The following is a 12,942-nucleotide window of genomic DNA, read 5'->3' as shown; positions in this document are numbered from 1 at the left end:
GCTTGATCCCTCCACTGCTGCAATCTAGTTAAAACGTCAATCTTGGTGAGGCTCAAACCATCTAAGCTTTGCAGGGGGTATCCATCACTGTACTGGTGATATTATACTTGAGTGGTTTTACTTTAGGCTTTTATTACATGTGTGAATTCATGGCAGGCTGTGTCCCATAGAGCCTAGTGGTTCTGGTACTGAATCATCAGCCTCTAGGTCATAGGGTAGAATTTCCAAGTAGGATCTCCTGTCCAGATCAGCAGAAAATGCCGAGTCTTCTGCTGATATTGTTTGAAATTCAAGATATCCTTGCAGAAAGTAGATATCTAGAAACAAAATTGAATTTTAAAAATATAAAAAAGGTGAGGGTTTGCACTAGAAAAATAACCATGAAAGCTGCTGGTTTACTTAACCTTCAGGGAGGGTAACATCTTTTTCTGGATGGCCTACTCCACTCGTCCAGTGCCAGAATATCTGCTTAACTCTAAACATCTGAAATGGCATGGTAACCATTTTAAATTTAAGAAAAAACCTCTACAGAACCAAACTCCAATGGAAGCAACATCACCACAAGGACTTTGATAATTAAAGAGCTGCCACCATCTATGGGTGATTAGAGATATGCAGTAAATATTACATTGCCCACATCCTAACAAACTCAATAAAATACCAAGTGCTGTTAGGTTCCCTGGGTGTGGTCTTGTGTGGCTGACTTGACGCTAAATGTAAAACTCCTGACATTTGCTTAAGAATGGCCATAAGATTGAAGAGTCACCAACAGATCTTCCTTGAAACTGGCCTTGATGATAAGTCCTATGAGTTTCCATTCTGTCTTTGTGGACCTGCACTTTGAGGGACTCTGTGACACGAATGTGGGCCTCGCAAAATATAAAAGCACATGATGCCTGCAGTCTGAGTAATGAGGAGCACCATTAGTCTGGTTTAAATTAGTAATGCATACATGCTGGATGAGGTGTTCTGCAGAGTCCCTGGAGCACTGGCAGCACCTAATGCTAGTTGATGTATTATGGACTGAACACGTTGTCTGCATGGTCCTTGTGATTCTGCATTGTGGGATGAATTAACATTAGATGTGGCATGTGGGATTCCGCGTGGTGACAAACAGTACCCTATGTGAATCGCTATGCTCTGATGTTTGGAATATTATTGAATTGTACTGGCTCTAACTGGACTTAACATTTGAGTTCAGCAACTTCAGACTGTGAACTCTGTCAATTTATTTTAAATTAGGACCATCTGTTCCCTGTTCCAAGTTGTACTTTGACACACTTTGTTCTGCCATTAACACATTCTGATCTTTTCATTTGCCACTATCAGCACCTTTCTCAGTCAATATCATTGCCATTTACATTCCTTTTTTTGTCTTTTTGTCCACAACATCTTTTGTCAATCTCCACTATCGCTGGCCTTCTATTCCAGCCCCACTGCTCTATGCCCCCCCCCCCCCCCCATAGTATAGCTCTCACCCTATTTCCAGTTGTCTCTAGTTTTGACAAAGTCATCCAGACTTGAAACGTTCACTCCGTCCACTCTCCACAGATGCTGTTAGACCTGTTGAGATTGTCCACCATTTTCTGTTTTTGTACTGGCCCTAATTAGTTTGCATAGAATATTACCCAGAATCTTGCTATACTTTCAGTTTCTCTTTGCCCCACCATACCAATGTTTTCCACTTGAAAGGAATACTGAGTCCATAGGTCTGTCGGTAAGCTTTAGTGCGGAGTACAGATCATGGACTCTGTCTTACAGCACATATTTTGAGACATTTGCTTCCTGTAGGAAACACAATTTAAAGTTGTGCCCACAAATATTTTCCTGCTGAAAACTGCAGTAATAAACCAGAATCTCTAGAAGTAATATGATGGTACAACCAGAAGAGAAGACTTGCATTTATATAGCACCTTTCACAATTGCAGGATGTCCCTCCGTGCTTTTGAATGTATTCACTATTGTAATGTCAGAAACAATGGCATGCAATTTGTGAACGGCAAACTCTCACAAACAGCAATATTATAATGAGATCTGTTTAATGATGTTGATTGAGAGATACATATTGATCAAGGTGTTGGGCTAACTCCCCTGCTCTTTTTTAAAATGATGTCATGGGAATCATCGTGTTCACCTGAGGGGGCAGACTGGGTCTCTGTTTAACATTCTTCCAAAAGATCCCTTCCTTTTAAAAGGAGGGAGCTTTGTTAGTATTGCACTGGAGTGCCACTTCAATGATTTATGCTCAAGTCCTGGAGTGGACCTGAACCCACAACCTTTGGGTTTAGAGGCCACAGCTCACCATGCCCTGTTAAATTATCAGCCATGAAACCTGATGTGGGAGACTTTGAATCTGCCTGTTAAGCTGCTTTCATTGTCACAGAAGTTTAAAATAAACCTCTGTCTCTATTGTTGCTTTCCTCAAGTTATGATTAAATTTCAGCATGGTTTTAGTTTCTAAAATTTTAAAACAAGTGGTAAGCTATTGTCTTATACTGAAATGATGGTGCAAATCTACTTTGCAATCCTATTTAATGTGCAAGTACTTGAGGCTGGGCATCTTTCTCCTCCCCTTCACCATGTTCCCATGTCCTCCTTAAAATGCATGACCCATAATCAGCATCAATGTCTGTGATTACTGTTCATTTGCTCATGGCTGAAAGATTTAATCATTTGTTTCCCTGCCCGTCCTCGACTGTCTACTCCATAGGTTGGTCGCAGGAGATGCAGGGCATTGTCCCAGCTGGTTCCAAACACAGTAGGCTGGCCTCCTATTTACTCTGTTCAGTATAGACCAAAAGAATGACATTATTCCAATGAGGCAGCTGGTCCCATTAAATGTGTTCACTTCCATGAGCAACTTCAATGAAATATTAAATAGCCGCAAACTATATTTGAAATTGCTGCCATTTCTGGTCATTTTGGTGCTCGTGTTGACCTTTTAATTTAATGATAGGAGTTTGTTGGTGTACATTAACATTCAGTCTGTATTCAGGCAGTATTTGGGGCCTACCGTACCTTTTTTATTCTTCATAGATAAATGCTGATTAAACTCTACAGGTTTTCAGGCAGTAAATAATATTTGCATGCATTTTGTTTCAGATATTTAAGGGCTGGTCCACCGCAGTGGCTTTGTGCTTGAAATGTCACTTGGAGATCAAATAACTGTTCTATTGTTCTGTATAGTTTAATCAGCAGCATGGTGGTTAGCACAATTGCTTCACAGCTCCAGGGTCCCAGGTTCGATTCCCCGCTGGGTCTGTGCGGAGTTTGCACGTTCTCCCTGTGTGTGCGTGGGTTTCCTCCGGGTGCTCCGGTTTCCTCCCACAGTCCAAAGATGTGCAGGTTAGGTGGATTGGCCATGCTAAATTGCCCTTAGTGTCCAAAATTGCCCTTAGTGCTGGGTGGGGTTTCTGGGTTATGGGGATAGGGTGGAGGTGTGGACTTGGGTAGGATGCTCTTTCCAAGAGCCGGTGCAGACTCGATGGGCTGAATGGCCTCCTTCTGCACTGCAAATTCTATGTAAAATCTGTTATAAAATAAATGATCATTTGCAGCAAAAAGGTCTTGTGCTCTGTCAAATGAATGGAAAGGTATTTGCGGTATTGAAACAGACCATTTGGCCATAAGATCCATGGCAGTTTTCACTCTTCAGAAGAACCCCCTTCACCACTCTTCATTTAACCTCACCAGCATTTCTTTTTTACCATTTTTCCATGTGCATATCTATTTGCCTGTTTCATATGTTTTGAATTTTAATTAAGGGCTCATAATAGAATGGGTTCAGAACTGACCCTTTAGTTGAAGTGCATCCTTTTTTTATTGGAATTTGATTGTGATGGTCGAAAGAAAACCATGCATAATTGAACGACTGTGATAATAATAATAGCTTATTGTCCCAAGTAGGCTTCAAAAATAGAACTAAGATCCGTTAGGAAGCCGTATGGGGAGAATGGGATGACCGGGAAGATGCACTTAATAACTTGACTAATGAGGTTCAATTGTTTGCTTGACAAAAATCATCATAGATTATCATAGAATTTACAGTGCAGAAGGAGGCCATTCGGCCCATCGAGTCTGCACAGGCTCTTTGAAAGAGCACCCTACCCAAGGTCCACACCTCCACCCTATCCTCATAACCCAGTAACCCCACCCAACACTCAGGGCAATTTTGGACACTAAGGGCAATTTTGGACACTAAGGGCAATTTATCATGGCCAATCCACCTAACCTGCACATCTTTGGACTGTGGGAGGCAACCAGAGCACCCGGAGGAAACCCACGCACACACTGGGAGAACGTGCAGACTCCGCACAGACAGTGACCCAAGCCGGAATCGAACCTGGGACCCTGGAGCTGTGAAGCAATTGTGCTATCCACAATGCTACCGTGCTGCCCCAAAATGACATGGGAGACTTGATCAGCGCAATTATATAAAGGTGCAGATAGCTGGCGTCAATTGTAATTAAATTCCTGCCGGATTTGAACTAAACACAGGCACCTTTTTTGAATTGGGAAAGTAAGTCTTGGAGGAATAAAACAATACCTGATTCTTTGAAATTTGTAATAAGTATGCGACTTGGGCTACAATTCTCATGCTCTCTATTGCTTTGTGGGGAGGCATGCGTGCAAAAAACATTTTTGAAAATGAGTTTGTGATTTTAGGGGTGTTCTAGAGCAAAAATATAAACATTTTCCAAGTTTTCCTCACCATCCACAATAGTTGGAATTTCACAATTTGTTTCTAATTTCCTTCAAGGAAAGATGTTTAAATTGAAATTATATAGTTATTGGACTGTCTTTAAATGCTGGCGGAACTGGGTGTGTTTCAGAAAGGTTTGGAGCTTGGACACTAAATTTCCGTACTGTTTTTTGAATAAGCTTGCCTTCACTATGTTGGAGGCCTAGGTAATAATTTGGCTATTTTACAAGGTAATTTTTGAATACCTTCATGAATATACTTGTCCTGTATCTCTTTTGAAGAGAAATGAAACATCCTAGGGTTGGTCAATGACAGATGTTCTTGCATGGCGGTCTTGGAGAAGATTTGGTCCCTTGCTTGTTGCCTCTTTTGGAATGGGTGGGGAAAGGGGCTAAAAGGTTATTCAACTGTTCATGTCCTCTTCCTCACCACCACCCCCCTCCCCTGAAGATTGTATTTGAAATCCTAACCTTCTCCACTTCTCTCCTCTTCCAACAGATTGGTTCAGCAGTTGAGCTGAGACTGAAGGATTTCCCTCCGGTATTCCCCCCTCTTTTAACTGATTAACAAATGGAATCTCCAGTCCATGTACCACATTAGTGATTGCAGTAGCCTGGTGCCATGGAGAAGAAACGGAGAAAGAAATGAACGCCTTCTGAACTGGGTTGTACTGTCAACCACTGCTTAAATATCATGAAAACAAAAATAGTTTACTTTGCAAACATCTCTTGCAAATTGAACAGCAGTAAGAGAATCTTTTCGGTGAGGAAAATGAACTGATTCTTTGAGACAGCACAAAACGGATTGGATTTCTGGCTCTTTGGAAACTTTTTAGGATTTTGTGACCATGCGATTGGAGTGTGGCTGGCTGCTGTTGGTAGTGATTGTTGCATTGTGCAGTGGGGGCCGACTTGGTACAGAGTTGCGGAACAAGATTTGTCCAAATTGTACCCATCTGGCTCTGAAGTTGGAATACACATCCAGTGCTGTTGAACATGGTAAGCAAATCTAGTTTAAATTAAGATGACTTTCTTTTAACAGAATATTTATGCAAAATGTACTGCAATTAGTTTTGACCATTTGAAGGTTTGGATGTTGCATTATCGATGATGGCAAAGCTGTTGACGTGCGCCATCATTATCCCTCTGAAATAGAAGGCGACGTGAAGTCCACAAAGCCAAGTTTGAACACGCATCCAGAAGTTGCAGTCAGTGGTTCTATGACTCCTCATAGGTGTGCTGGTGAGATTCCCAGATCCATCAATTAGAAATCCGTGAACTGACAACTTTCCCCTTTTCCATTAGTCCTGCTGAATAAACGTCAGAAAAAGTTGTGCCTTTTAATGAGGAGTAGCTGGACAGTGTGCTAAATCTTAGTTGCTGAAGAACCTCCTGGCTCTGGAAAACTGAACTTTACAAAAAACATTAATGCCAAATTTTTACACTTTTATTGATATTTCAACATCTGTTGCGTATGGTGGCACAGTGGTTAGCACTGCTGCCTTTCCACGTCAGGGACCCGGTTTCGATTCTGGCTGTGGTTTTTTTTTCTCCTCATCTATGTCAGTGTGGGTCCTCCGGGTGCTCTGCTTTCCTCCCACAGTCCAAAGATGGGCAGATTAGGTGGATTGGCCATGCTGAATTTCCCCTTAGGGTCCAAAAGTTAGATGGGGTTATGGAGCGGATGAGGGAGTGGTCCTGGGTGGGGTGCTCTTCTGGAGGTTTGGTGCAGACTTGATGGGTCGAATGGCCTCGTTCTGCATTGTAGGGATTTTGAGATCCAATCACTTAATTTATGAATTTGGCATTTAAAAATACTTCAGTGTGATTGGTTGCTTAGACTGTTGGACCCCTGGAGATCCCTTTGACTTTGAACCAAAGAGAAATTGTGTCTGGAAAGGTGAAATCCATACCTCACAGATCGCCAGATCTTTTTGGGTGGCTTTCTATGGTATCAGCAGTGAGTACCATTGCTTTGCCCCTGACCGCACAAGCCAGGCCTATGGAGAGCTGCATTTGATTTAATTGGACAAAATGCCATATGTTCACAGGATTTGGATTCAATCCAGATTGTGATTAATCCCACACCCATCTCCACCCCTCCAACAGAAAAATGCAAGGAGCTCACAGACTTCTTTTGTCAGATAAGTTATTTGACAAGCTGCCTCTGCCATTTCCCTCTCTTTTCCCTGCCCACCAGGCCAAACTTGCACTAAAGTTCCACTTTCCCACCTTTCCGTTTAACCCTGGACTCTAGTTTCTCTCCCATCTTCTTATGTGTTCTCCCTGAGCTTATCTTGTTCGCAAGATCCATCTCCTGTTCCCTTGACCTTGTTCTCACTAAACTGCAAACCAATCAATTTTCTTTCCTAGTCCCCATGTTGGCTGATATGCGACTATCATCCCTTTCAAAACACAACCGTTTACCTTTCAAATTACCATCCTGCACCAACCTTGCCTTCTCAAGTCTTTAGTGTTGTTGTTGCCTTGCAAGTCTATGCCTATCTTTCCATGGACTCAATGTTTAAATCCATCCAATAAGATTTTTAGTCTGAACAGTGTACTGAAACAATTCTTATCCAAGTCGAGTTCCCTTTGAGCTGCATGGGCGTGAGACCGCTCGGAAATCAGGAAGATTCGCTGTCAACTGAGTTGCATTGGAGCAAAATGCAGGGTGGTTATACCTTCATCTCCCTCATTGTCTTGTTTGAAGCTGGCACTGGCTGTCCACTCTGGCTGTTATGCACTTTCTGTACCCCTCAGTGAGGTTAATTTGGAGAGGCTCGGTAGGATGCAGAGAGAATGGAAGCTGTTACAAATAGCATGAAACCTTCCTTCTGTAAGGAAAGGCTGTAAACGGTCTGCTCTGCCATTCAATAAGACCATGGCTGATCTATCACTGCATGGTAGCACAGTGGTTAGCACTGTTGCTTCACAGCTCCAGAGTTCCAGGTTTGATTCCTGACTTGGGTCACTCTGCGGAGTCTGCACATTCTCCCTGTGTCTGCGTGGGTTTCCTCCTGGTGTTCTGGTTTCCTCCCACAGTCCAAAGATGTGCAGGTTAGGTGGATTGGCCATGCTGAATTGCCCTTCGTGTCCAAAAAGGTGAGGTGGCGTTACTGGGTTACAGGGATAGGGTAGAGGTGTGGGCTTAAGTGGGGTGCTCTTTTCAAGGGCCGGTGCAGACTTGATGGACTCAATGGCCATAGATTCTATGATCACAACTCCACCTTCCTGTGCTTCTCCCATGTCCTTCAATATTGCTGGAGCACTCTTGACTTGAGTTCAATGACTGAACATCGACAGCTCTGGGCGGCAAATTCCAATACTGACAATTCTCCAAGAAAATACATTTTGCTTTTTATCTCCGTCCTAAATGGCGAGCATTTATTTTATGACTGTAATTCTAGATTCTTCAGCTTGGGCAAACACCCTCGCAGCATCTGCCCTGGCAAGCCCCTTAAGAGTTTTATGTTTCAATGATATCACCTCTTGTCCTTCTAAATCCAGGGAATGTAGGCCTTGTCTACTCGGTCTCCACTGTAGGACAATCCCTTCAACCCAGGAATCAATCTGGTACACTGTTTCGCTGCCTCCAAGGCTCTGTTATATCATCTTCTTGGAAGGAGACCAAAGGTTTATACAGTACTCCCTGGGTGGTCTCATGGAGACCTGATAAAGTTGGAGTAAGGTTTTCACTCTTGCACGCCAATCTTTGTAATAACGGTTCCTATACCACCTGCTTTTCTAATTAGATTTTTTCAAAACACTTATTTCCCTTGCATACATCTGTAACGTTGCCTAATCATGTTATGATTTTCCAAGCACCCTGTTGTCATGTCCCTAATAAATTCAAACATTTTCCCTACTACTGATGTTGGGCCAACTGGCCCTGCAGTTCTGTGTATTTTTGTAAGTAGCGAGGTTATATTTGCCACTTTCTAATCCATGGAGACCGTTCAAGAATCTTGGGAATTCTGGAAGATCAAAACCGACGTGTCCACTATTTCTGTAGCTATCTCTTTTAAAACCTTAAGATGCAGACCATCAGGTCCAGGAATTTGTTGACTTTAAATCCCATTAGTTTCTCCAGTACTATTTCCAAATATTCCAAATAGTATATCTCCAAGTTACTCATTTTCACTAGACCTTTGGTTTGCCACTATTTCCAGAATAATTTTGTCCTTTCTACCAAGACGACAATAAAAGCTATGTTCAAGACCCCTACCATTTCCTCATTCTCCAGTATAATTTTGCTTGTTTCTGCCTAAGGGATCCAAGTTTAATTTTGCTAATTTTTCCTTTTTTACACATCTGTGCCTCTTGCTAGTTTACTTTCATTCCCTCTATAAATTTTCTTGGTCACTCTTTGAATTTTAAAAACCTATGTATTTCCAGTCTATAAGATACATTTTTATTCTTTTAGTCCTTTAATTTGCTGTTTAAAAGGGAGTGGGTCTATTTTTATTTTTAGATTGGCGTCGGTGTGTGATTTTTAAATGATTCCTGTGGTTGTATGGTGAAAGACCGGGTGTATATATAGGAAGAGCTCTAGACTCATTGGGCTGACTAGAAGCTTAGTTTGAATTCTGGTATTTGAATTGCATTTTTATACTCTGGGTTAGGCTGTTTCAAAATGAGGCAGTTAACTGAAAACAGAAATATGGCTAATGCGTAAGATTTGTTGCGGGGGTTGATCAACACTGAACTTCACTGGTGGGGTTCTTGACTGACCAAGCTTTGGTGGTTGACTAGTTATTGTCTTAACCAGGTAATGGCCTGTGATAGGTGTGTGGTTGAAGCTAAAGGGGAGAGAAAATGTTTGAAAATTTGGAATAAGACCCAGGAATCTGAAATGGTTCTATATACTGGTTTCCTCACACCATTTATTCTAGTGAGTTGATAATTGGGGATATGTGGCAAAGAACTAATTGGAATGCATAAAATATTCGTTTTGGAATCCGCATAAAATATATTTTTGAGAAAATCGACCAAGGAGAAGGCTGTGTGCTGAGGAGGGATGAGAATAATCAGGTTGTCCATCAAGCTATTAAAATAACTTTAAAATTGGAGAAAAATGATTTTATTCCTTTAAAGAAAAATCTTGATTATATAGTATTGGAATAAAAGGCAGAGGATTGCATGGCCCAGATCTTCCAGTCTCCGGATTGTATGACTCCAGGTGCCTGTCAGGGCCCTGTGGGAATTGTCCTGGAAGTTTGAACCTGCAATAGGCGCCTGCTCCCTGGGACTCTCCAGTGTCTCTACCAATGTTTTTTAAAAAGAGTCCAAGACTACAGACAGTTCCGTGGTACAAGTTAAGACAGAAAAATTCTAGTTTGACTCCTGGGTAATATACCAATAACCTACCCCTCCCAACCATGCTAACTCCCGACTAACTCCTGCCAGTCCTGCTATTAACATTCAGGTCACTCACCTGGTCAGCAAAATTCTCACTGGACATTTAAACATGCCATACGGCAGCTAGTACAGTAACAAGAGTGTCTGTCTTGTCTCTCTTCAGTGAGGAAGAACCTTCGCTCAGAAGATCATGAAGTAGAATCAGCATTGATTGGAGACTTAGGAAACCAAGACCTACTATTTGTTAGCTTTTTCTGACTCTTGCTATTCCTAACAACAGTATATTGTTGAACAGAGCATTGCACAAGCAATTATTGGAGTGTGCAACAAAGGCAGTTTAATAGATATGGGGAACCTTTTTCTTCTTATATACTGGGACCATCAAATTGGCAAGAGTAATCTGGAAGGTGAATTTGTAGAATGTTTTCATGCCAGTTTCCTGGAACAATTTTGTTTTGGAACACTGGATAAGCTATTTTGGATCTTGTATATTGTGTAATGAGGCAGGGTTAATAAGTAATTTAAAAGATCCGCTGGGGACGAGTAATCATTAATACAATGTTCAATAAAAATACATTCAATTGATAAAAACCTTGAGCTAGAAAGATCGTCCGTGGCTTACTCAGGAAGTTAAGGATGGTACTAGGTTAAAGGTAAATTATTACGTTGCAAAATGAGAATTGGGAGTGTTTCAGAAACTAGAAAAGGGCTATGAAAATGTTGATAATGGAAACATAGGTTGAGAGTGAACTAACCAGAAACATAAAAACAAATTGTAAGAGCTTTTTCAAGTACATAAAGGAAGAGAGTAGCTAAAGTAAATGTTGGCTCTTTGGAATCAGAGGTTGGTAAAATTATGGAGAATGAGGAAATAGCAGAGACATTGAATGAATATTTTGCTCTGTCTTGCAGTAGAAGACACAAGTTGCATACCAGAAATAGACGGTGACCAGGCTTTTTAAAAAAAAAAGAGGTAATTAATATCAACAGCAGAAAGAATACTGGAGAAACTGAAGAGAAAATCTGACATCATCTGGACCTGAGGCCTTGCATCCTCTGGTTCTAAAAGGGATAGCTTCAGTGATAGAAAATCACAGCCAGAGCATCTGCTAAAATTCTCTAGATTCTGGAACGATCCCAGCAGATTGGAGTTACCAAATGTGACTCTGCCATACATGAAAGGGGGGGGGGGGAGAGAGAGAGAGAGAGAGAGAAAACCGAGAACTACAGGCCAGTTAGCCTAGCACCAATCATTGGGAAAGTGCTGGAATCTATTATTAAGGAAGACTTTAACAATGCACTTAAATCATAGTGTGATTTCGACAGTCATGTATCTAGGTTTGTGATTCAAAGTTAGGTGGAGTTGTAGGTTGTGAGGGGGATATAATAATCTTTATTATTGTCACAAGTAAGCTTATATTAACACTGCAATGAAGTGACTGTGAAAATTCTCTCGTCGCAACATTTCGTCACCTGTTCTGGTACACTGGGAGAATTCAGAATGTCCAAATTACCTAACAGCACGTCTTTCGGCACTTGTGGGAGGAAACTGGAGCACCCGGAGAAAACCCACGCAGACACGGGGAGAACATGCAGACTTCCCACAGACAGTGACCCAAGCTGGGAATTGAACCCGAGATTCTGGCTCTGTAAAGTAACAGTGCTAACCACTATGCAACTGTGCTGCCCTGATATGAAGAGACATGGACAGGTTAAGTGAGTGAGCAATAAGATGGGCAGATGGAGTATAATGTGGGGAAGTGAGATTGTTCATTTTGGTAGAAAAGCAGAATACTTTTTAAATGGTATGAAATTTGTTAGTGTTGATGTTCCGAAAGACTTGGATGTGCTCATGCAAGAACTATATAAGCATGCAGGCAATCCAGAAGGCAAATGACATGCTGGCCTGTATTTCAAGGGGACAAGTACAAGAATAAAGAAGTCTTGGTAAACGTGTACAGGGTTTCGGTAAGACCACATCTGTAATACTGTGTGCCGTTTTGGTTTCCATATTTAAAGATGTACTTGCAGTGGAGGCAGTACAGCAAAGGTTCACTAGATTGGTCCCTGAGTTAACAGGTTAAGTAAGGGAAAAAGTGAAAGATGGCAGCCATGATCATGCTGACGTTTGGAACAGACCATATAGTCCACGCTTGTTCCTATCTCTAGCATTGTGCTGATGATGTGGAGATGCCGGCGTTGGACTGGGTTGAGCACAGTAAGAAGTCTTCCAACACCAGGTTAAAGTCCAACAGGTTTGTTTTAATATCCCTAGCTTTCGGAGCGCTGCTCCTTCCTCAGGTGAATGAAGAGGTATGTTCCAGAAACAGTATTGTGCTGATCAAGTATACGCACAGCATATGCCATTCACCGACCATCAAACAATATTTTCCTTAGACTGCAAACATGCTTTTGACAAGGTGCCACACAAAAAGATTGCTGCATAAGATAAAGATGCATGGCGTTAAAGGTAAAGTAGTAGCATGGATAGAGGATTGGTTAATTAATAGAAAGCAAAGCATGGGGGTTAACGGGTGTTTCTCTGGTTGGCAATCAGTAGCTAGTGGTGTCTCTCGGGGATCAGTGTTGGACTCACAATTGTTCACAATTTACATAGATAATTTAGATGATTTGGAGTTGGGGACCAAGTGCATGTGTCCAAGTGTGCAGACTGCACTTCAGATTAGTGGTCAAGCAAAAAGTGCAGAGGATATTTGAAGTCTGCAGAGGGATTTGGATAGGCTAAGTGAATGGGCTAGGGTCTGGCAGATGGAATACAATGTTGACAAATGTGAGGTTATCCATTTTGGTCGGAATAACAGCAAAAGAGATTATTATTTAAACAATAAAATATTAAAACATGCTGCTGTGCAGAGGGAC

The 12,942-nt window shown here is 41.6% G+C and overlaps 1 protein-coding gene across 2 annotated transcripts in view; it reads left to right on the top strand.

Annotated features, from left to right (window-relative positions):
- mbtps1 (membrane-bound transcription factor peptidase, site 1) overlaps nucleotides 1-12,942 on the top strand; it is a 166,202-nt gene that overhangs the window by 21,566 nt on the left and 131,694 nt on the right. For both annotated transcript variants that reach the window (XM_072518450.1, XM_072518449.1), the window contains exon 2: nucleotides 5,201-5,700. In XM_072518450.1, coding sequence (XP_072374551.1) covers nucleotides 5,550-5,700 — 151 coding nt within the window. In that variant the 5' untranslated portion in view covers nucleotides 5,201-5,549. The remainder of the gene's footprint in view (nucleotides 1-5,200; nucleotides 5,701-12,942) is intronic.

The sequence above is a fragment of the Scyliorhinus torazame genome, chromosome 10, assembly GCF_047496885.1.
Source record: "Scyliorhinus torazame isolate Kashiwa2021f chromosome 10, sScyTor2.1, whole genome shotgun sequence".
NCBI lineage: Eukaryota > Metazoa > Chordata > Chondrichthyes > Carcharhiniformes > Scyliorhinidae > Scyliorhinus > Scyliorhinus torazame.
This window is presented reverse-complemented; position numbering and strand designations above follow the sequence as displayed.